General features: G+C 40.8%; 2 protein-coding genes across 4 annotated transcripts in view; one reads left to right on the top strand and one right to left on the bottom strand.

Moving 5' to 3' along the window:
• Positions 1–12: 12 nt before the first annotated feature.
• On the bottom strand, positions 13–14,576 carry LOC5570212 (telomerase Cajal body protein 1). Of its 2 annotated transcripts, none has more exons than XM_001658939.2 (3): positions 14,409–14,576; positions 557–1,909; positions 13–406 (listed from the first exon to the last, which is right to left on the bottom strand). In XM_001658939.2, exons 2-3 carry the CDS (start codon positions 1,862–1,864, stop codon positions 179–181), a joined length of 1,536 nt encoding a protein of 511 aa, XP_001658989.1. In that variant the 5' UTR covers positions 1,865–1,909; positions 14,409–14,576; the 3' UTR covers positions 13–178. The 2 variants fall into 2 exon arrangements, with proteins under 2 accessions (XP_001658989.1, XP_021708079.1); XM_021852387.1 differs by lacking the exon at positions 14,409–14,576 and adding an exon at positions 1,994–2,621.
• A 120-nt stretch (positions 14,577–14,696) lies between these two features.
• The window catches only part of LOC5570205 (fumarate hydratase, mitochondrial), a 31,829-nt gene continuing 22,433 nt past the window's right edge, over positions 14,697–24,092 (top strand). The window contains exon 1 of one of the 2 annotated variants that reach the window (XM_001658937.2): positions 14,697–14,915. In XM_001658937.2, the coding sequence (XP_001658987.1) occupies positions 14,811–14,915 (105 nt within the window). In that variant the 5' untranslated portion in view covers positions 14,697–14,810. Of the gene's footprint in view, positions 14,916–15,185; positions 15,279–24,092 lie in introns of those variants that run through there. The other variant, XM_021852388.1, reaches the window with a different exon arrangement.

The raw sequence follows: 24,092 nt of genomic DNA, 5'->3' as shown, positions 1-24,092 counted from the left end.
ACTCCGTTACAATTGAAGAAATAATTATTCTTTATTAATTTTATTGTTATTTTGTACATATTATACATATTTAATCCTTCTTACTATTAACTGGAAGATGATTTTAATCTATTACGAAGGCGAAACATGAGAAGAAAGAAAATCGTGGACTAAAAAAAATGAGAGCCTGCATGCACTTTTATTCTTCCGAAATGGCCTTGCCGATCCACCAGAGGGTGAGGGAGTTTTCCGGGCTGTCTCGGGTGGGTTTGTCCGCTGTCTGTTCGTCGTCGTCATCGACGATGGAGGAGGAGACGGAGTAATCGGCGCCGTTCGTGGTCGGATGGAACTGACCGCTCGTCGTGGCCACGATTGGTCTCGTCGGGTGGAACGATACGCCGTTGCAGCAGTCTCGATGCAGTGGGAACTGTTGGGAGAAAGGGAGACGGAGGTTAGAATCTCAGAAGAGATTAGGAGAAAATAGTACCGTAAAACGGGGTATCTTTGATGGTGCGGGATTTCCAACATGTTAAACAAAATAACATAAATTCTGTTAACTAGTTATGTAGATACTCACATCATACTTCCGATACGACCTTCCAACCGCGTCAATCTCCCGCAGGTTCCAAATCCGCACTACCCCATCGGTATTTCCCGTGGCAATCCACTCCCCAAACGGGGAAGCATCGAAGTACATCCGCTGATTAGTGTCGCACTTTCGCTCCAGCACGTGGAACGGCTTCTGCAGATTCCTAATGTCCCAAAGGATCAGTTTGTTATCCTTCCGTCCACCGGAAGCGAACAAATTCGTCCTCGGGATGAATTTCAACCAGGTAACTCCGGCATTGTGGCTACATTCCCGCGAATTGTTTCCCACCGCAATGGTTTGTTGCGAGTTGGTCGACAGGGCAGTGATCGTCCGGCTCCAGGATCCGAAAATCAACAGATTCGGAAGAGGAGCGCAGATGGTCATACAGGAAGCGGTAACTTTGGTGGGGAATGACGATATCTCCCTACCCGGAGCTTTGACGTCGAACGTTTTGATGCTCTTTTTGTAGCCGCCGTAGATGAATCCTCCGTCGACGGACCACGTAAGGCTCAGGGCTGCTTCCACTTCGTCCACCGCATTGTATCCTTTGTAGGAACATCTCAGCTTGCCCGTATAGGCGTCCCACATTTGTATGGGTTCGTGTTGTCTCGAAGCAATCCAAACGCTCGTCTCGGGCATGGAACTGTGCATTCCCGGGTACCACTTGTAGTCGTACACTAGGGTCGTTTCCCGCACGTGTACCGCCGCGTCTAGTAGATTGACCGGCCGTTGAGGGGACACCTCTTGAGCTTCGTACATATCAGCGGGAAGTTCGAACACGTGCATTCCATCGTTGTTTGCGGTGGTCAGCACGCACGATCCATCCGGGGACCAGAGGCAGCCGCGGACGTAGTTTTGCTTCGTTGCTTTGTCCCACGAGCAGCGACCTATTTCATGGACGCTCAGCGACTGGAAGTAATCCTGTTCATAACCGTTCAGGGTTGGTTCGGTACTTTCAACGCACTCTTTCATGGGGGGATCTTTTGCAGGTTCTAGAACTCCATTGGATTGAATTGTGTCTTGAGTTTCACATGGCTTATCATCTTTCGTTTCTTCCAGCAGTGCATCTTCGTCTAGCGTGAGTGCCTCGGAATCTGTACCCACATCTACGGGGATTTCGTTCAACAATTTGTCCTCGATTGTGTCCTGATCCAACTGTTCTTCCATTGCCATTGGTTCCACTTGGGCATTCGATTTCACTATAAGTTCATCTTCTGTCTGCTGATCGGATGGGTTATCAAGGGCATCCTCGGAATGAAGTTTCTCTACTCCAGCGTCTCCGGTATCCGACGACATGTTGATTCGATTCTGATCACTCAATGCCTTAAAGAAGGTATTCTCCTGAAAATATGCAAGGCATACAGTTTCTTGAAAACCAAACCCTTTCTTTCACATGGCTTTGGACTCAAGGGACCATCGACTTACAGAATAATCAAACAGATTTGTGCTCTTGAAAATTTGAGGTTTGGCTTCGATTCGTCTTCACGTTAATGATGTTTTTTGTAATTCAGTGGAGCTCCTAGGACATTCTCGGGTAGAAAAGAAGTTTTTTATCCATGCTTTTTTATAGGTAACCAATTTTAGATTTTCCAGAGCATTCGGATGACCTAGAACACCTCTAAAAATCTTTTTCAACACATTTTACTTTTTCTGTCACCTATATGACACATCTGAACAAAAAACATTCAATACGTTCGCAAAAGGTGTGTAGAAAAAAGCTGACTGATATGGCTAAACGAACTTTTGAAAATTTTCTGTAAAATATTCTGGGAGAAGCGATTGATGAATTTCCAGAGTACATTCTTTAGGAGTCCCTGAAACTATTCCAGACGAAATCTCTAGAAAAATCACTAGAAAAATTCTTGGAGCTTTTCCTCGAGGAATGCAAGAAGAGGAATTTCTTCTTAAAACTGAGCAATAGATGCGTACAAGACATTGAATGTTTTTCTGGATTTCCTAGAATTTTGCAACAGGATTCACTGCACACAGAAAAAATACCATTTTAGTTGAAATAGAGATTTTAGAGAACTTCCATTGGAAATTTGGACTTTTAGACACTTGCATTGAAGTAGTGATCAAGTCTCTAAAAACAAACAATTTTTTTTTCAATAAAATTCAACATCAATACTTAGTTTGTAGAATCAATTAGAATATCTAAATCGACAATTAAAAACAACAAGCATTATTATTGCGAACAGTTTTCTATCTGCGTAGATTTACACCGAACCTTTAACCCTCTCTTTCCCATGGTAGCACAGGTGATCCACCGATTTTCGACAAATGCTAGCTAAACCGAATTGATACGATTAGCTCAATAATGATTGGAATAATGTTATACGCTCATTTGTCTCATCAAACATCGAAATAAGTGATCCAAGGGTCAAATTATTGAAATCAAAGATGTTTCTAGTGATTTTAAATAATATAGCTTATTTGCAACAACTTTTATTCAAGCAGGCCATTTTGACAGTTAAATTCAAGCACGTGTTAGAATAAGGGCGTAGGTCGTGATCGTTTTCTCTTCATCGATCCGCTCTTTTGTGAATAAGGGTGACAAGATGCAGGTTTGTTAGCATTTTTTCACTTCAAACCGCTTGGCAGCGATGCAATCATGCGTCCTGAGGTGAAAAAATGCTGACAAACTTGCATTATTTACAGAAGAGAGCATCAATGAAGAGAAATCAATCAAAATTGTCGAACAAAGCTGTGGGAAAGAAAGGGTTAACTGTCAATAACAACATTATATATTGACAAGTTGAATTAAAGAACCATCTTGGTCGGCATGATCTTGATTGAGTGGTTTTGCATGAAAATCTCAAGCTTGAAATTCGTAAGGCAAACTCAAATTATTTTTCTCTAACAGGCGAGCGAACTATTATCGGGATTGAAGGAAATTCAAAATTCTTCACTGTTTCCACTCAAACCTTTAGCAAACACTTCTCGAATCTATCAGCAGAATTGTTGACGAGACTTTTAACTGATATCTGTAGTAATGATCCTTGAAAAAATCCTGTGAAGCTTGATCAACGTTTTCGGGCATGAGAAAGTTTCTCTAAATATTCAAAACGTCTTACAGAGGTTATGATTGATGGATAAACTATCTTTGGAAAATTTGCTGGCGAGAGCTTTTCAAACGCTGGTGAAGACCAAAGATGCCTGAATAAGTTTTTCAATTATTATAAATATCTTTTGGGATGGTCCTCGAATATATATTTTTTTCTTTTTTTTTTATTAACGAGAATTTTAGCCCTTGGCAAGTTCATCTCGGGACCAACGGCTTTGCTTCCCTTTCGAAGGAAGTCGTCACTATAACCTGTTTGTTATAAGTGACAATCTCGGGGATGGAATTCGATCCTAGGTCTTCGGGGTGAAAAGCGTGTGTTCTAACCACTACAGCAGGACCTTGCCCTTCTCGAAATAATCTTTTAACAAGATACTTAGTGCAGGCATTGCAGAATTCGTTCTCATTTGATTCCGAAGCATGATAAAAGCAAGGGTAGAAAAACAAAATGTTTCGCAAGCTGTCACAAAGTTGATAAACAATAGCAGCCCCAAAGAGAGAGCGATTATAAAACCTATTTTTCTCGCCTATTTGCCTTGGGGGCAGTTGTTTGATTTTAGTGACAAGATAAACAATCTCTGAATATCTGATAGTAATAACACAGATAACAGATGTTTATGCTAGAACAAACATTTTCTGAAAACCTGTGTATATATTCAAATTGAAACTACTTGCGATCACTAGCGCCGCCAAACAGCGAATTGCGTCAATCAGTGGTGAATATCAGTATCTTGAAATATTTCACATTCACCACAAACATCGTCATGGTAACTTAGCGATAACAGCGCCACCACGATGTTGCTACTTGTGTTGCCATTCAAAATGACCGTTTATTGTCTTACACAGTTTTATAATCGAACTTCAACGTCTGTTATCTGTGGTAATAATGTCCCCCAGCTTGTTTAGATGGGTTTTTTACCTTGCACTGTTATCTCCCGATAGGGTTCTAAAGCCCTGTCCCAATTTTAGTGCCAAACGCTTGAGTTTAGGCCAAAAACACATGTTTACTTAATTGTTTGATGTTTTTCGTTTGTTTGAGTCCAAGACAATTTTTTTCATGGTTTTTTAGATTTTGTCACATCCCTTGGCCTAAACTCAAATTTTTGGGTGTATTTTGTTTTCCGTGTTCCTTCCGAAATGTCAGATAGGAACAACTCCAGTGCTAAAACTAAAACCTCTGTGGTGTTTTTGTCGACTAAGCGAACGTCAAACATGATCTTAAGTGTCAAGGTTCACCAGGATAAAAACTATCACGATTGGGAGATAGAGGAAGATCTTCTCTTCATCGTAGCATTGGTGAATAATGTGTAAACCCATTCGTTTGTTCGGTAACAATAAGCTACACACTCGGCTACCAATGGTTTTTAAGGCGAGATCACAGGTTATGCGAGATTTCTTAATTTCAGGATATCTGAGAATATTAGCATATGATTCAGTGAAATTATGTTAGAAAGTTCAGCCTCTTGCCATTCACTGTTGTTCGGGCAGAAGGCAGCGCGATGTAACTCGACCCAAGCCCGAAGATGGAAAACAGCGCGCTTCGACGGCGAAGTATTCACTGAAGCCCTGAGGCGCGAACGAAACAATCTGGACCTAAACGGTGAAGAGCTAGTTGCTATGATATCACGAGCGTGTGATGCTTCCATGCCGAGAAAAGCCCCTCCTAGAGAGAACAGGCCGCCAGTGTATTGGTGGTGCGAATCAATTGCAAATCTTCGAGCAATCTGCCTTCGGGCTAGACGAAGAATGCAACGCGCCGCACAGAAGCACAAAGAGAGGAACGCGGTGCAGCATTCAGAGAGGCAAAGTTGGCTCTCAAAAAGGAAATCAAGAGTCGAAAACGGGCATGCTTTGAAAGTCTATGCGAGAGTGCCAATTCTAGTCCATGGGGTGACGCCTACAGAGTGGTAATGGCTAAGACCAAAGGAGCCATAGCGCCCCAAGAGAAATCGCCCGAGTTGCTGCGATCGATAATCGATGTACTCTTCCCGCACCATCCCATAAGCCCATGGCCCCCAGCGCCGTATGCGGCAGATGAAGGAGAAGAAGTGGCGAGAGTGACGAACGAAGAGCTGGCAGAAGTCGTGAAATCATTCGCGTCAAACAAGGCACCGGGACCCGATGGTATCCCGAATGTTGCCTTAAAAGCGGCAGTGAACACGGATCCGGACATGTTCAGAACCACGATGCAACGCTGCATTGATCAAGGAATCTTCCCGGATGTATGGAAGCGACAGAAATTGGTGCTACTACCAAAGGCGGGGAAACCACCAGGTGACCCGTCGGCGTATAGACTTATCTGTCTACTAGATACGACGGGCAAGTTATTGGAGAGGTTGATTCTCAACAGACTAGTACCGTATACGGAGAGTGCGGACGGCCTGTCCAACAACCAGTTTGGATTCAGAAAAGGTAAATCTACTCTGGACGCCATCCAGTCGGTCGTTCAAACAGCTGAGGTGGCAATCGAGCATAAAAGGAGCGGCATCCGTTACTGCGCGGTTGTCACTCTGGATGTGAAGAATGCGTTCAACAGCGCAAGCTGGGAAGCAATAGCACACGCGCTTCACCGCCTCAAGGTACCGGTGCAGTTGTGTAAGCTTCTAGAAAGCTATTTTGATGGTAGGATTCTACTGTATGACACAGAGGAGGGGCAGAAAAGCGTTCGAATTACCGCGGGAGTACCTCAAGGTTCAATCCTGGGCCCGCTGTTATGGAATGCGATGTACGATGACGTACTGAGGCTGCCCCTTCCGACGGGTGTTAAGATTGTTGGCTTCGCCGACGATATCACCCTAGTGGTCTATGGTGAATCGATGGAGGAAGTAGAGTTGACAGCAGCGCACTCTATTTCCCTGGTTGAGGAATGGATGAAGTCTAGGAAACTAGGACTGGCCCGTCACAAGACTGAGGTGGTGGTGGTCAACAACCGCAAGTCCGAGCAACGGGCGCTTATCTCGGTAGGTGATTGCACCATAGAGTCCAAGCGATCCCTTAGGCAATGATCGGGTAATGATCGATGACAAGCTGAGCTTCGCTAGCCACGTTGAATATGCCTGTAAAAGGGCATCTACGGCTATAGCGGCGCTTTCGAGGATGATGTCTAACAGCTCTGCTGTAATTGCCAGCAAACGCAAGCTGCTGGCAAGCGTGGCGCTATCCATACTAAGGTATGGAGGACCAATCTGGTCAAAAGCGCTTAGAACGAACAGAAACCTAAAGCGGTTGGAAAGCACGTACAGGATAATGTGCTTAAGAGTAGCAAGTGCATACCGGACGGTATCTAAAGAGGCCGTGTGCATCATAGCCGGGATGACGCCCATCGGGCTCATCATCAAGGAAGAATTGCTCATGCACAGTGCATAGGCTGGTTTTAGCGGGTCGTCGTTGGTGCGTCATCCCCGCATTCCCTGAGTTATCTTCTCAGGGGATCTGTTTGCAGATTTCCCCCTTGTAAAAAACAAAAAAAAAGGCATCATTTATTGATTATTAAAGAAAGTCTTTCCTGCCGCTTTTCCACCGTTTTGGGCTTCTCAGCTCAAGCCCTTTGTTAGCACGCAAGGCAAATTGAAATGCTATTTAGTTTTTCAGTATTTTACCCGTAATTACAATTCGAAATGATCTAGAGTTCTTTTCAATTTGAATAGAAGATTTTGATTAATCCGTTTGAGAATATTCGAAAAAATAATTTGAACAAGTATCAAGTAAAATATAAGATTGAAACTAAATTGAAAATTAAACAGTAAGGTATCTTCTAACTTTAAGAGTGTTTCAAGTTCCTTTTAATATTCTAGAAAGCAATATGGGAAATTTTATGTTGTTAAAATATTTTATATAAGAAATAGTCAATCCAAGGAACTCATAAAATTACTTTAGAAAGCAGAGATACTAGATACTAAAGTTCTCTGAAAATCTTTCTCAGAACAATGTAGGAATCCTTTCCAAAATTATATGATAATCTTGCTCAAGACCTTGGGAGATGCAGCATTTCATTAGAATCTCGTCTATTGAAGATTCTGAAAGACTATCTAAGAATGCTGTTCAGGATTTTCTGATAATCTATCTCATAACTTTATCTGAAGCTCATTGATATTTATGCATGAGCCCTTCTCAGAGTTCTGCAATTCTTTCTTAAGAATCTATGGATTCTGTTTGAGATTATAATATCCTTCACGTAGTGCTTATACTATATTTTTTTTTGTTTTTTACAAGGGGGAAATCTGCAAACAGATCCCCTGAGAAGATAACTCAGGGAATGCGGGGATGACGCACCAACGACGACCCGCTAAAACCAGCCTATGCACTGTGCATGAGCAATTCAATTAGAATTGCTCAAGTGGTGAACAGTGCATCGACATGACCCTTGGACTCAGACCCTCATCTCCCCGGAACCACCTTACGGTATTTCTTCGGGAAGGGACCAGTGCATATAGCACAACACGTGTAGCAGAAGTAGCCTAGGCAAACTGCTTCTCCTAGCCGACTTAAACAATGTTACAAGGGACCAGCCTCGGCAGGGCTAATCCTCTGCAGCCAACTCTTGGTCGGCACGCCATAGACGCTGCAATTCTAACATAATGTGAGTGACAGCCGTAGCTACTGCATTCCAGCACTCGGCATCCGCACACATTCTCTCTATAATATTGTCGGGGGACGTGTCCCCTCCGCATGTAGTGAGCATGCGACCTCTCACAACAATGAAACGGGGGCAATCGAACACGACATGCTCCGCTGTTTCCTCTACACCAGCACAATTGGGGCACGCAGGAGATTCTGAGTGCCCGAACCTATGCAGGTACTGTCTATAGCAACCATGTCCTGACAGAAACTGCGTCAGGTGGAAGTTCACTTCCCCATGGCTTCTACCATACCAATCTGACACATTTGGTATTAGTCGATGGGTCCATCTACCCTTAGTGGAGTTATCCCATTCCTGCTGCCAGCTTCTGAGCGTTTCCTCTTTACACGTGTCGCGGACTCCTCTGGTACCCCTTTGGTTGAAGCATTGAACATCTTCCTTGATGATGAGCCCGATGGGCGTCATCCCGGCTATGATGCACACGGCCTCTTTAGATACCGTCCGGTATGCACTTGCTACTCTTAAGCACATTATCCTGTACGTACTTTCTAACCGCTTTAGGTTTCTGTTCGTTCTAAGCGCTTTTGACCAGATTGGTCCTTCATACCTTAGTATGGATAGCGCCACGCTTGCCAGCAGCTTGCGTTTGCTGGCAATTACAGCAGAGCTGTTAGACATCATCCTCGAAAGCGCCGCTATAGCCGTAGATGCCCTTTTACAGGCATATTCAACGTGGCTAGCGAAGCTCAGCTTGTCATCGATCATTACCCCAAGATGCCTAAGGGATCGCTTGGACTCTATGGTGCAATCACCTACCGAGATAAGCGCCCGTTGCTCGGACTTGCGGTTGTTGACCACCACCACCTCAGTCTTGTGACGGGCCAGTCCTAGTTTCCTAGACTTCATCCATTCCTCAACCAGGGAAATAGAGTGCGCTGCTGTCAACTCTACTTCCTCCATCGATTCACCATAGACCACTAGGGTGATATCGTCGGCGAAGCCAACAATCTTAACACCCGTCGGAAGGGGCAGCCTCAGTACGTCATCGTACATCGCATTCCATAACAGCGGGCCCAGGATTGAACCTTGAGGTACTCCCGCGGTAATTCGAACGCTTTTCTGCCCCTCCTCTGTGTCATACAGTAGAATCCTACCATCAAAATAGCTTTCTAGAAGCTTACACAACTGCACCGGTACCTTGAGGCGGTGAAGCGCGTGTGCTATTGCTTTCCAGCTTGCGCTGTTGAACGCATTCTTCACATCCAGAGTGACAACCGCGCAGTAACGGATGCCGCTCCTTTTATGCTCGATTGCCACCTCAGCTGTTTGAACGACCGACTGGATGGCGTCCAGAGTAGATTTACCTTTTCTGAATCCAAACTGGTTGTTGGACAGGCCGTCCGCACTCTCCGTATACGGTACTAGTCTGTTGAAAATCAACCTCTCCAATAGCTTGCCCGTCGTATCTAGTAGACAGATAGGTCTATACGCCGACGGGTCACCTGGTGGTTTCCCCGCCTTTGGTAGTAGCACCAATTTCTGTCGCTTCCATACATCCGGGAAGATTCCTTGATCAATGCAGCGTTGCATCGTGTTTCTGAACATGTCCGGATCCGTGTTCACTGCCGCTTTTAAGGCAACATTCGGGATACCATCGGGTCCCGGTGCCTTGTTTGACGCGAATGATTTCACGACTTCTGCCAGCTCTTCGTTCGTCACTCTCGCCACTTCTTCTCCTTCATCTGCCGCATACGGCGCTGGGGGCCATGGGCTTATGGGATGGTGCGGGAAGAGTACCTCGATTATCGATCGCAGCAACTCGGGCGATTTCTCTTGGGGCGCTATGGCTCCTTTGGTCTTAGCCATTACCACTCTGTAGGCGTCACCCCATGGACTAGAATTGGCACTCTCGCATAGACTTTCAAAGCATGCCCGTTTTCGACTCTTGATTTCCTTTTTGAGAGCCAACTTTGCCTCTCTGAATGCTGCACCGCGTTCCTCTCTTTGTGCTTCTGTGCGTGCGCGTTGCATTCTTCGTCTAGCCCGAAGGCAGATTGCTCGAAGATTTGCAATTGATTCGCACCACCAATACACTGGCGGCCTGTTCTCTCTAGGAGGGGCTTTTCTCGGCATGGAAGCATCACACGCTCGTGATATCATAGCAACTAGCTCTTCACCGTTTAGGTCCAGAGTGTTTCGTTCGCGCCTCAGGGCTTCAGTGAATACTTCGCCGTCGAAGCGCGTTGTTTTCCATCCTCGGGCTTGGGTCGAGTTACATCGCGCTGCCTTCTGCCCGCCTGGTATTATACTATAGCGAATCGATTGATGATCGCTATGAGTATAACCGTCATCAACGCGCCAGTTCATGGTACCTAAAAGGTTAAGACTACAAAACGTCACGTCGATGATCGATTCTGCACCATTTCTGCGGAAGGTACTCACTGTACCCACATTTGCCAGCTCTACATTTAATGCGGCCAGGGATTCCAACAATAGCTGGCCTCTTTGATTGGTGCAGCGGCTACCCCACTCCACTGCCCATGCATTAAAGTCGCCAGCTATCACTACTGGCTGCCGATTAGCTAGTTCGGCCATCATCCTGTCAATCATGTGGGAAAATTCCTCAATCGACCACCTTGGGGGCGCGTAACAACTGCAATAGAACACGCCGTTGATTTTTGCTATCGCAAAACCGTCATTTGAGCTAGAGACTACTTCTTGGATTGGGTATCGTCCTGTCGTCCCTATAGCTGCTAGCTGTTGAGACCTATCCGCCACCCAGTTCCCGTTGTTGGCTGGTATGCGGTATGGGTCCGATAATAACACCACGTCAGTCTTGGTTTCCGAGACTGACTGCCAAAGCAGCTGCTGGGCTGCATCACAGTGGTTTAAATTTAACTGTGTTACTTCCGTTTTGGCTGCTTTGATACTCCGCTTGTGCCCGGACATTTGGGTCCGCCCGTTAAGTGTCCGTTGTCTGCTCTGTCGACACATATTAGGCACTTAGCGATTTGCTTACAATCGCTTGCCCTATGGCCTTCAGCGCCGCATTTTCTGCACATCTTACTTCTGTCGGGACCATTGCAATTCCACGACTTATGGCCCTTCCCGAAACACTTGAAGCAACCTTCAGGAGGCTGTTGTATGCTCAACCGGCAAACCGACCAGCCTACCTTGAGTATGCCCAAGTTCTTCGCTTTGTTGGCCTCTGCGACCGGCAGCCTGATCGCCGCCACCTGGGTGCCCTGCGGGCCCTTTCTAAGGTGGATGGCCTTACTGGCTACGTCGATATCACACTGCTCTTTGAGGGCAGCCGAGACCTCCGCTGCATCGGTGACCTCATCCAGATTTTTACACTGGAGAGTCGCTTCAGCAGTAAGGGATCTTACATCAACCTCGTCACCAAGTACTTCTTGTGCCAGTTGCTTATAGATTGCACCCTTTTCCTTGGCGTCCTTCTTTAAGACTAGGATCATTTCACCAATCCTAGTTCGCCTTATGCTTCGCACGTCTGCGCCCAATGGCGATAGCTTCTCTGTGCTTCGCATCGCCTTCAGAACCTCGGCGTATTTTGCTTCCTCCGTTTTGATAACGAGGGCTTCGCCTAAATTCCTACGTTTCGCTGTTTTCGGTTTAGCACTCTCCTTGGGCTCCGTTTTCGGTTTCCTCTGTTTTTTCTTATTTCCAACTCGTATCCACGGGTTGCTGTTGCCTTGCGCCCGTGGTTCCTGTGGATGCACTGCCTGGTTCCGGTTAACCCGTGGCTCCTTTTTCTTGGCTTTCTTGGCCTTAGGATTGGTGTTGGCCTCTCCTTTGTTGCCATGTCCTCTTGATCGCGGGGCTTGGCTCGTGCCAGCTTTTCCGCTTTGGAGGACGGCCGCGTAGGTCACTTTTCCCTTAGCAACCATACGTCTTTTCGCCACGTATTCATCCCCGGAAGCTTCCCTCTTCCGCATCGCGTATCGAATAATATCATCAGATATATTCGCGTTGCCTGTGAAGGAAAACACTTCGGTCTGACACGACCTAGTGTCTTTTTGGCCTTCTACCTTGCCCAGTTGTTCCTTGGCTTTCTCGTAGTCCTGCTTTGCAGCTAGGACTGATTGTCGCAATTTCAGTAGACTTGTTTTCAAGTCTTTGCTGATATTTGTTTTGCTTTTAACATATTCGATGATGACATCAAGTTGCTCAGCAGCTACCTGCATTTTAGGGAGGTACTCCCTATTGCGATCCATGGCCTCGATTAGTCCCGGGCCATCGGTCACCACACATGTTGCACTGGAGCGGCCAGTGCCTGCCGTCGTCACAGTATCTAGGCTTTTGCCCACACTGTTTTCAATAAAGTTGGTCGCCTCCTTCCTTGGCGGGAACCTTAGCCGGTTACTGATAGGTCCAGAAGCCTCTCCTTCACATTCCGCTAGTTGTTTGTTTTGGTTGATCATCTATTATGGGTCCCCCTAAGAGCCGCTATCCATCTCCGCTGGAATAGTCGCCTTTATAATTCCATGGTTATCTATGCAAGCAGGGAGGCCATGCTAGGGTTGACATAGTCCTTTATGGGGTACTATGTTCAGAGCCGGATCGGCGCAGGTCAGGTAATGGCATCTGAGCCTACTCCCGCCCAGTTGGAACAACCAGGCGACGGATTTGGAACGTACTCTAAGGCCTGCCACGGTTTTACGGGACGGGGGCAGCCTGCGCCCTTAACCCACTCGCCGTTTCGGGCCAGTGTCACCCGACCCTACTAAGGGAGTAGAATGTCGCCGCTGTCAGCCTCAACGCATATTATCCAGTACATATACCCTTACTTGTCCTTTGTCGTGCGCTGCCAGTATACATAATTGGGGCCGTACTGGCGTTGGTCCCAATGTGCTCGAAGCACTCCTACTCGTAATTCCATGCCTTGTCCGTTTGTATCGCGACCAGTATGCCATAATCAGGATCTCACTGGTATCAATCCTGATGTGCCGGTTGGCACTCCTGTTAGTTTGGGCTAGGGTACTTTAAGCGGCACCGGTCGCTGTGACAAAGTTGCATTCGGATTTTTGTGGTTTTTATAAAGGTTCATCAGAGCCCACTGCGAACTTCACCACATCCTGGGCAACTCCCCAACTCGCAGAGGTCCTGGGGGGGGTCCGTTAAGCCCCTGGACCGTCGTCCCTGCTGCCCCGTGCTTATACTATATGAAATAAGAAAAACGCGTGAATGTTTCCGAACGTATAAAATATGTTCAAATTTTGTGATAATGAATCTATGAGTTTGCTTGCAGTAAGGTAAAGTGTGAGTTCAAAGATGCATTCATTTTTATTTCGTATCTTTTCTTCTAGAATTTATCATTTATTACACATTTTCCACAGTAAAACGGTGGTATCTTCAAACACAATATTGAATATTGAAATTTTGTCTCGCTTTCGAACAAAATACATCTGGTCACTTTAGTAAGGACGTAGCAAGTACCGTTATTGGCTTTATAATATTGGGAGTACTTGAAAGTAGACAATGAAGATGGCAAGCTACTCTCATATATGGCAAATGCACCATTAGTGGTGCACCTAAGAGAAAACAGCTAAAACATTCTGAAACAACCATATTGAAAATTCCCCTTTAAAACCCTTGCACCAATAATGAACTGTTCCTTTAGTGAAGGTTCGTTTTTAGCATGGTTCCTTTGACGCCGCAATCCATTAATTTCTTATAAGTACTAATACATCACTATTATAATACTATATTAGGTGCAAGCATAATTTTTAATCAAAATAATTGTTTAATATAGCTTAACGATTACATTTCGTGAATATTATTTGATTGCTTGTAACATTTCCGAATCGTACATCATAGAAAAATATCAAATAGTCATTCATTGAAGCGGAACATGTCAAAACACAATAACTCTACTAAGGGAGCGTTTTCCCTATTAGTTCCTTGTGAAACTTGGATCATTCCTGGGCAATCGCGGAATAGAAACTACGAATTTTATGGTCATCTAATGCTCCTTCTTATCTTTTCCTCGAAGCGAATGACCTCTTTCATAAATAATAATAAACTATTATCTTGGATATGGTGCACAACTCAATAAATTTTAAGCTTCGGTCCACTAAAAGTCGAGTTTTGCTTTGCAAAGCTTTGATGATCATGATCAGAATAAAATAAAAGTTAGGGAACATAGTGTGTTACCTCAAAACACATGGTTTTATACTTACTTTTGGTATTATTACACTATGTAGATGTAATTACTTGCGGGAAGAAACTAGTTTATGTTCTATTCAACAACATTATGCTACTCAACGTGTTGTGGGTTGAAACTGATGGGCGATAAAAGTGCGACCGGTGCGCTATCGTATAAACAATCATCGATAGATGGATAGATGCACCTCCTCGATGACGATGAACCGTGAGCAGCGCGCGCGGATGTTTGACACCGAGAAACGTCAAATTCTGCTCACCCAGCACTGGCGATTCTCATCTCACGTTCATTAGTGGGAGTTCGGTGAGGTGAGTGCTGTTGTTGTTGTTGGTTCCATCCGCGAAAGCAAAAATAAAAATCCGGTGAAGCGCTCTGCTGCGGTAATCATCTTCTTGTGTGGATAGCGTAGGTACGAAAAATGGCCAGCCGAATCTGCCAACTTTCGCGAGTTGTGCTGCGTGGACAGCAGCAGCTGAAGCTGATCTCCCGGCTCGAGTCGCGAGCCCTGTCCACATCTGTTCTGGTAAGTGATCGATCTTTGATGTACCATTTCCATGCCAAGATATAAGTTTCGAAAAATTACATAATCTGAGACTGAAACAATGTTGGATTAGGATATGAACCTGGTCGTCCCATCAGGGTTACAATCATTGTTTGGAAATATCTCCCTTCCCACAGGTATCAATTTGTTTGGTTTGAATTCCAAACCATATCAACGCCCATCAGCCCTTATCCCCTTTGGTTCCCTTTCGTTTTGTTCGTTTGGTATTTGTAAAGCAGTGTCCTTCCACGTCTTCTACAATAAAGGTGGTGTGAAATGTGTGATACCGATAAGGCCGGCAATGGCCAGCGGAATGGTTCTCCTGAGAAGAAAAAGTTCAAACCGGTTGGTATAAAGTTCTGTACATATAACATTCTGTTTAGAATTGGCTTAGTGGTTTAAGGTGAAACTCCTTTGAATCCACTAATATCTGTATAAAAGTAGTGGTCCACAAAAAATATTCTTCTATTTGTTGGTAATAGTAAAATTATAATTGATAAGCGGTGTTGCCAGTACTTGCTAATTCAATTTGAGTCTTTTCCCCTTCGACTAAATAAGATTGCTTGATGTCGTACGTAACCATCAACGTATCTGACAGCCCTGCAAGCGTGCAGCCGGCGAAAAATTAGAAAAATAAAAAAGCGAAATGCTGTGATCTAGTGATTGTTTTTAGCACGGTTTGGAGAAATTTTAAGTTGTTTTCATCAGAAATCAACCAGTAATTGTTCTTTAATCAACAAGTAGTGAAAGTAAACTGTGTTGGATGTTCTACGTTTAGCGAAAGTGGTAAAATTCTATGAAAAGTGTTCTTCGTTCGCAGGCGGATAAGTGCAAACAATTGTAGCAAAGTTAAACGTCCGTGTTGAAAATTAGCACGGTTCATGAAATTTCCATCAGCTACTAGTGTTAAAACTACGGAAATCGTAAGGTAATAGTGTTCTGATGTCCCGTTAGCAATTTGGGAGTGAACTTAGTGTAGGTAAGTGAAATATTTTGAGAAATAATGTGGACTTCCAGAAATATGTTTGTATATGTGAGGAAGCCATTTTCACTGCCATGACAGGGACTCCTTCCTATATGTCCTTAATCTGGGGATATGAATTAGTTATTGGAGATTAATTGTTTAGGAATTGTAAAGGTTATGTGAGCGACAGTGTTCAGTATGGTGCGTCTGATATGCCGTCCTGTTTGGGTCATATAGCAGGCTTCTTCCAAAGAAAGCTGACAAAAATTACTGGTCTGGAAAAGACTCCACCCACTTGTTTTTATTTTATTCCAAAAATAACTACAAAGAATTGTTCAGGTCATCAGAATAAATAATTCAGGAAGTGCTAGCAAAATTCATCCAAATTTACTTGAGTAGCTCTTCAGAAATTACTTCTGGTAAATTATTTAGGAGTCTTCCATCAACTCCACTAGCAATTCTTGATGAAATAAATCCATTGATTCGTCCAAAAATTCGTTTATAGATACCACTGAAAATGCCTTAAGATTTTTTGCAAGTATTTCTACTGGAATTCTTCCAGAACCTACTAAAATACTAAAAATTACTCTTCGAAACACCCACCAAAGCTTATTGAAGGCCAACATCCAAGAACGAAAAGCAACTTCGACAAAGCTAGTAATATTTCCTCTTAAAAATTCCACCAGGAATTTCTTTAAAATCTGGCGGCCATCTTGGATTTTGACGCCATCTTGATTTTAAGTAGAAGAATGAATTTTTCACTTTGATAGCACTCAACATGTCGAATTTAGAGCACTCAACATGTCGATTTTTTTCAAGTTTAAATGAAAGCTATATCCTTTCTCTATACGATGCCACTAAGTTTGCTATGTGTTCCAAGCGAAATATGAGACATATCCCGTGAAGAAATACCCAAGATTTATCAAAAAATGGGCTTTTTCGCAAACTGTTCAGCTAGCTGGCGTACGAGGGGTCCACCAATTTGAGAAAACCGAAAGGACCACCCTTAAGGTGAAGATTCAAGCTGAAAACTTGGTCACTAGCTGGTGGTGACCAATCGATTTCGTTTTCAGCTCAAACGGATGTTTGGTTCTCCAGATCCGTACTCTTGAACATTTGAACTTTGGCTTCGATTCATCTTCACCTTAACCCTCTAATACCCAACCCCGCCTTTAGACGGGGTACACTTTGGAATTTTGTGTATTTTTTCGTAGCTCGGAAATCAAAATGATTTTATTTTTGGCTTATACCTTGACTCATAACACGCATATAAGAAAAGTTTTTTATGACTTTTGAAACTTTTTTGTATTTTTGGAAATTGTTCGAAAAATTGCATTCTTATATAACCTACAAATGCCTGGGCTTCATTTAACGTGTAATATAAAAATCGTACCTTTTATATTTTTCTACGATCAACCTATGACGAACAAAGAGCCTGGTGGTATTAAATTCATTTCAAACCTGTTTTTCCGTTAGTTACACGGAAAATAAAATACGCTCCGAAAAAAAATTAAAAATTTAATATTTTTAAAAATACCGTAACAATTCAAATTTTTATTATTGCCAAAAATCAACAGCTAGAAAAGGCTTCAAGAAAAAATGAAAAAAGCTAGGGATGTTCAAAAATAAAAATTATAAAAATCAAAAACCAAAATTTAAAAATTTGCGAATAAAAATAAATAAATGCCCAAAACGTGTTTAGAACGATTTTAGATGACGAAAAATAATATTTAAATCGAAAATAAAAATTTGGGTATTAGAGGGTTAAGTTCTATCGAAAACTAGCGATCAGTGACATAAAATTGGAATTCTAACGATGGGTGCCGATGGCGGCCTGGGTTCAGCGAGAATTGCTCATATATGTTATTTGAAAACGTCTTCCGTGCGTCTTCGTCCAAGAATTGTTTCAATGAATTTGTGGCATTTCTCTAGAATGGATTAATTCAAGCATTCCTCCATGGAATAGAACATGAAATTCAGGAAGAGGAAGACCTCTATTAAATAGATTGAAAGAAAATTAATAGATTAATAGATACATTTTATATTGCGCGGAAGTCTTTTGCAGATTTCTCCAGAAACTTGTGAACTTCACGAATGTGCCTGAAATTGATCCAAGAAATCCACAATACTCTTTTTCAAAGTTTCTTTCTGAAAACTGTACGGTTTTTTTTTATATTGTTGAAATATACTTAAGCTATCTTCTTTTCTGGCGTTACGTCCCCACTGGGACAGAGCCTGCTTCTCAGCTTAGTGTTCTTATGAGCACTTCCACAGTTATTAACTGAGAGCTTACTATGCCAATGACCATTTTTGCATGCGTATATCGTGTGGCAGGTACGAGGATACTCTATGCCCTGGGAAGTCGAGAAAATTTCCAACCCGAAAAGATCCTCGACCGGTGGGATTCGAACCCACGACCCTCAGCTTGGTCTTGCTGAATAGCTGCGCGTTTACCGCTACGGCTATCTGGGCCCCATACTTAAGCTATGTTTACAGTGAATCACTCGAAACACATTCTTGAGATTCCCTACAATAATTTTTCTATAGGTTCCTTCAGGGGTATCTACAGAGTCTACTAGAAACTCCATTAGTTATTGATTCATTGCTTTCCCTAAAAATAATCTTAAAACTATCTAATGGTTTAAAAATTGATTCTCTTTTTCCTATAAAGACAAAAGAGTGTTATAAGAATCCATAAGAAATACTGCTATTGCTGCGAAATTTTTAAGCGGATTTTATAATGTAAAGCCATTCCTGATGAAGTACCTAAAGGAACCTACACTCTTAAAAATAATGAAAATTACTCTGGACGTAATTCTGGTTATGACTGAATGACACATGATGTAAGTGATGGAACAACACAAAAACGTGCCCTTGAAGATGTATTGAACAAAAAATGTAATTTTAAATGTTAAAGGACACGAAAACGATGGAACTGTGATCGACATTTGCCGAATCAGACACTAACGTATTTGAAACTCGACACAAATTTAGGTCATTCGGCTCGCTTCTTTTATGTGCATCCCAAAAGACGTAAATCACATTATTTTTTGGTACTGTGTATAATAACACTGCTGACATATCTTGCACAACTGCGGGCATTAGGTTTAAATTCAAGCTGACTTCTGGAGAAATTTGATCTGAATAGAAAAATTTTAATACCGTAAATTGATCACTGGGGCGAATTTAATCAGGTCGGTACCGAATAACATTTCCTCCCAAGGATGTTTAAGGTTTCGCAAGTACCACAGACATTTCATGTTTTCTAGTTTATAGATGTCTAATGATAATTTGGAACTATTTCATTTTTATTATGGTCAGTTTTGCACAGAAATATTCACAGTTTTTAAAGGTGTAAGCAATACAGTTGGAAATATCGGTGCTAAACAATCTACTGGTATTAGGCCTATATGTTAACTTTGAGTGTTTAAAATGTTGTGTAAGCTTAAGTATGAACTACTGATCTCATTTTTGATATCATACAGCTTAGCAAATATAGATTTTTTGCTCATAAAACCGTTTATTCTCGAATAAATAGCTTACTTCAAGGGAAATTGCCTACATTTAGGCGTATTAGGCAGATTTTGAAAGTTTTATTTGCATTATTGTTATTCCGAATTTGTGAATTGGAGAAAATAACAACCATTGGAATGCTTTAATTATTTTTAGTGTGTTAATTTATACTTGCTTCTTAAAAATGTATCTCAAAAACTTTTCTCGCATATATACTTTAATTTTTCCACAAATATCCTTTATTTTTTCCTCTACTTTCAAGGGTAACTTTCTTTGTTGTTTCGCTAATTCTTACTCGTTTTGAGTCAATGTTAATACATCTTTTCAGAAGATTTTGGCACTCAAAAGTAAGAATAAGGACTGTTCATTTTATAAAGTGGACACCTTGTGCATGCTGTATCTTTTTAATTTATCAATGAAATTTCAATCGGTTTTCTGTACATCGTTCGACAAGTGTTGTATAATGTTGTGATGATAAAAAATTCTCCATAATAAATAAATTCCACACGAATATGGAACAATGTTTAGCACGGTCGCTTTTTGGAGGTTAACAAAATTAATCATTGTTAGAAATTGGCTGGAAAATTCGACAATATATATTTTTTATTTTCAAAAGATGCTTGTTCTTCGAAAGCATCATCAATCAGAAGCCTAATGGAAGAAATCAAGTTATTTTTGGAGCAACAATTTTACAGATATAATAAAATCATTTTTTTAGAGGAAAATATTTTAAATTTGAAGTGAACTGATATGAGTTGAATTTTTTGGTTTAAAGTACGTTCTGATGGAAGTACTAATATAGTATTAATATAAAAAAACGATTTACGCCTTCATAGGGTTACTTATTTAGTCCCCACGTCACATTTAAAGCACAATAGAAAAACGGTTGCTTTATTTTTAGAAGACTTTTCAAAGTACATTGACAATCATCAAAATTGGCAACAAAATCGATTTTATTTTCCACATATTATTATCATAATATATTATTCTGAGATTACCAATTGAAACATTCGAAGGAAAACGTTTACAATTTTCTGTAGATCGTACAAGATTTTAAAAGTTTGAGACTTTTAAGTAAAACGACAATAAAAAGTAAAATCTATACATAAGACTGCGGTTTAAACTCACGATTTGGCTCTCGTTTATAGTTTTGTTAGTAATCTTAACTAGTTTTGAACACGCTTTTTACTTTTCTCTTTTGTTGGGAGTAAAAGGATGGTGTATCAGCAAATTTGGCCATAAATGGATAAATCACTAAATTTACCTTATATCAGAGAATGGTGGAATATAATTGATATTTTTAAAGCTATACCTTTAGTAGAATAGTAAAGGATACAAACATACAATGTGTTCATAAATATGAGGATTTTTGTTTCGCGAAAAATAATGTTTAACTTTGATGATCTGCTTTTCTTAGAAGTTTTTGGAGAAACTTTTTAGCTCTTCAACCAAAAGCATTTCCTAAGGACTTATATTTTCATAGCATTATGGAATAATAGTTGAACAATGCACAGAAAACCGATTTCGATTTTATTAATAAATGAAAAAGATATTGCATAAGTCATATATAGTGTCCACTTTATAAAATGAACAGTCCTTACCTATAATTTTCTATTATACCGAAAAAAAATCGACCAAGAATTGATTGAATAAGATAGAAATAGAGTCTTTGCTTTATTGTCCCCTTCAATTTAATATGCTTTAGAGTAGCGGTGCTCAAGCTCAAGTGTACTGCGGGCCAAATTTAAATTCTTTATCGAATCCTAAGAAATTCCAAAGGAATCCTTATTACTTTCAGGGAAATCAAAACGGAATTTTATAGATTCCTAACGGGGTTTAAAGAATGTTCAGCTGAATTTTAAAGATTCTGAGTGAGATCTCAGTGGTTTTCTCAAAGGGCTTCATCTTAAAGTACCTCAAGGGAGTTTTCTAATGTGATTCTATCGAATTTTCATCTCAGAATCCTCAGGAATCTTGCGGGTATCTGAGGATTTCTGGAGAGATAGTTGGGACTTATAACGGAAGTCCAAAGATTCCTAGCGGGCTCTTAAGAATTTGTAGTGGAATTTTTAGAACTCTGAGAAATCTGGGGATTTATTTATACTCTTGAGAATTTATTTCGGAACATTGAGTTGAGTAAATTTAACTATTGCGTGTTAACATTTCTGACCATAAAACTCAAGGATCAACTTTTCAAATATTATTGAAGGGTAGTTCAAACCCAAGTGATAGGCATCTTGTTTGTTATTATTATTATTATTATTATATTTTATTTAAGACACTTTACCATTTGTCATGGCATTCGTGTCTGATCTTGTTTGTGTATTCTACACATGCATATGCAGGTTGAGCACAACTGCTTTGAAGAATCCTTCATTTACATGAAGAGTTGAGTTGAAACATCTTTGATTTGATAAATTAAAAACCGGGAAAATTCTGGTAAATATACCGAGAAAACCGGGAAAAAGGCGGGAATTTCAAAATGGAAATTTGATGGCCACCCTGGGTTAATATCTGAGTAATTTTTTAACACATTACTTGGGAAAACTCGATTGCCAGAATGTCAAAAAAAAAAAAAAACTTACGGAACTCCCAGAAACGATCTTACAAAAATTCCAATCATTCCAAGAAATTGCTTAAACTATTTTTAAACTAACAAAGTTTTAAATTATGTTAAGTTTTCTTTACGGATTTTTTTTTTTACAATATATTCTTGAAAGGGTTCTCCCACAATATTCTTTAGAATATTTGTCCAATATTCCTTCAATGATTTCAACTAAAATACCTGTCAGAAATTTACAAGTCATTGTGTCATTCATGAATTCTGCTGACATGTTTGCCGATTCGGGATGGAAAAAATCCTAAGAATATTTTAAATCTTGAAATAACTACATAGCAAACCCAGCCAGCAATACGAATTGCTAAAAATCGGAAAAATATTCTTCAAATTCGGCAGAAAATTTTTGCTGAAAGTGTCAACGAACAAAGTTGATGTGTAATATAATATTTTATAAAAAAATGTAACAGTTTTTTACAGAAATATCTCAAGAGAGATCCTTCAACATTTCTTCAAGACTTTCTTTACATATTCATTGAATACCAGCAAAAACAGAGACAAATTAGTAGATTTCTGTTATTGCGGCCATTTAAAAACACGTGAAATGGTTCTAATAGCATTGTTGTACATTTCTTGCTATACAGTCGTTGTGGGTGGGATTTTGTCAAAAATATATAAGTCATGATTGACATTGAGCCAAACAAACTAGAATTGATAAAAGCAATTCAAGAGAATTCTCGAAAACTTATTCAAACAGTCTCAAGTCAGAAAAGTGAACAAAGTGAATTTATCGATCCTACGTGTTTCGCAGAAGAAATTCTACGCGTTCCACTCTAAACCAACTCGATCTTTCACTTTTAGAACGTTCAATTCCGGATTCACAAAACGGCGTAAGTAAGATTTTCAACTTTCGCAACCTAACCGCTACCTTCACCCTTCCGTTGTATGGAGAGATAAAGTGACTTAACCACGAATCAAAACAAAACACTACTTGAGTCGATTTTACACTGGTAGAAAAACGTCGCAAGTAACTGAATAAAACGGCTTATCATTCTGTAATAAAATTGTTGTGCGAAATAGTAGAAACTGCCTAGTTTTTGAATGCAAGCTGATTGTATGCAAAATTTAAGCGATGTACATTGCGAAAAAGTGTTAAAAGGTTCATTAATTTTAAAACAGTTTTAGAAGATAGGTTGTGATTCTTTTCAGTTGATTTTCTCAAGGTCAAGACCTATGGAAGTGAAGCGATTTGAAAAGTAATCTAGAATTTTCTTCGCTCAAGTTTTTTTTTTTTTTTGAGCTTCCAATAACAATTGACATGATGGACATGAATGTGAAATTTTGTATTAGTATTCATCCACCTAAAAGTAAGATTTCCTATGAAACCTGTGACAATTTGAAAAGCCCATATTTTCAAGCTTTTTTCAATTATTTATTTAATAGACTACTAGTTCCAGGAATCTTTTTACGATAGCTGAAGATAACTTCAAAGAATACTACAATATTTTTTTATATTAATATTCCCAATTCCCTACTTGCTGAGATATGTCAGATTATGATTTGGCCAAATGTCATCCCCAACGACGGTAATATAGAATATTCAGCTGATTTCCAAGTGATATCATGAAGAAAACTTCGTGGAATTTGTGGATAAATTTCTGATAGATTCCATTTGATTCGTATTTAGAAACAGTAACGCCAGAAAGAAGAAGACAAGAAATATTTCGAATTACTGTAGTAATTGTGATAACTGTATACTGGATGTGTAATCCTAAAAACTAATGTTTTGTCGAATTCATTTTTGAACCTACGTTGGAACTGGAGCAACCTGTTCTGAATCAAAGTTTCAACGCCAGCCCGATTCAAGTTCGACCGAACAATAATTTGCATGACGTTGGCTTGTTATGTGTTGATCACCGACCCAGTTCCTAAGAACGAAAACGAAATTTGTATTTTGGAGTCAGTTTTCATACATTATTCAGATCATTTTTCATTTTCAAGTTCTTAAGCCTGAAGAAATTTAATACGGATTTCTGGTGGATTCTTTGCAAGATATTCGGTGTTTTCTCGACTTGTGGTGGTATGATCTTTATGAGAATAATATATTTTTTGGATTCATGAAATT

The sequence above is a fragment of the Aedes aegypti genome, chromosome 3 (genome assembly GCF_002204515.2).
Source record: "Aedes aegypti strain LVP_AGWG chromosome 3, AaegL5.0 Primary Assembly, whole genome shotgun sequence".
NCBI lineage: Eukaryota > Metazoa > Arthropoda > Insecta > Diptera > Culicidae > Aedes > Aedes aegypti.
Note: the sequence above shows the minus strand (reverse complement) of the source record. Positions and strands in the feature narration are given on the sequence as shown.

Bases quoted from the DNA above. Each gene is read 5' to 3' on its own strand.
- LOC5570212 (XM_001658939.2), bottom strand. From the start codon at position 1,864: ATGTCGTCGGATACCGGAGACGCTGGAGTAGAGAAACTTCATTCCGAG. The intron at 407-556 runs GTGAGTATCTAC...TTCTCCCAACAG, and splicing joins GGTCGTATCGGAAGTATGAT to TTCCCACTGCATCGAGACTG.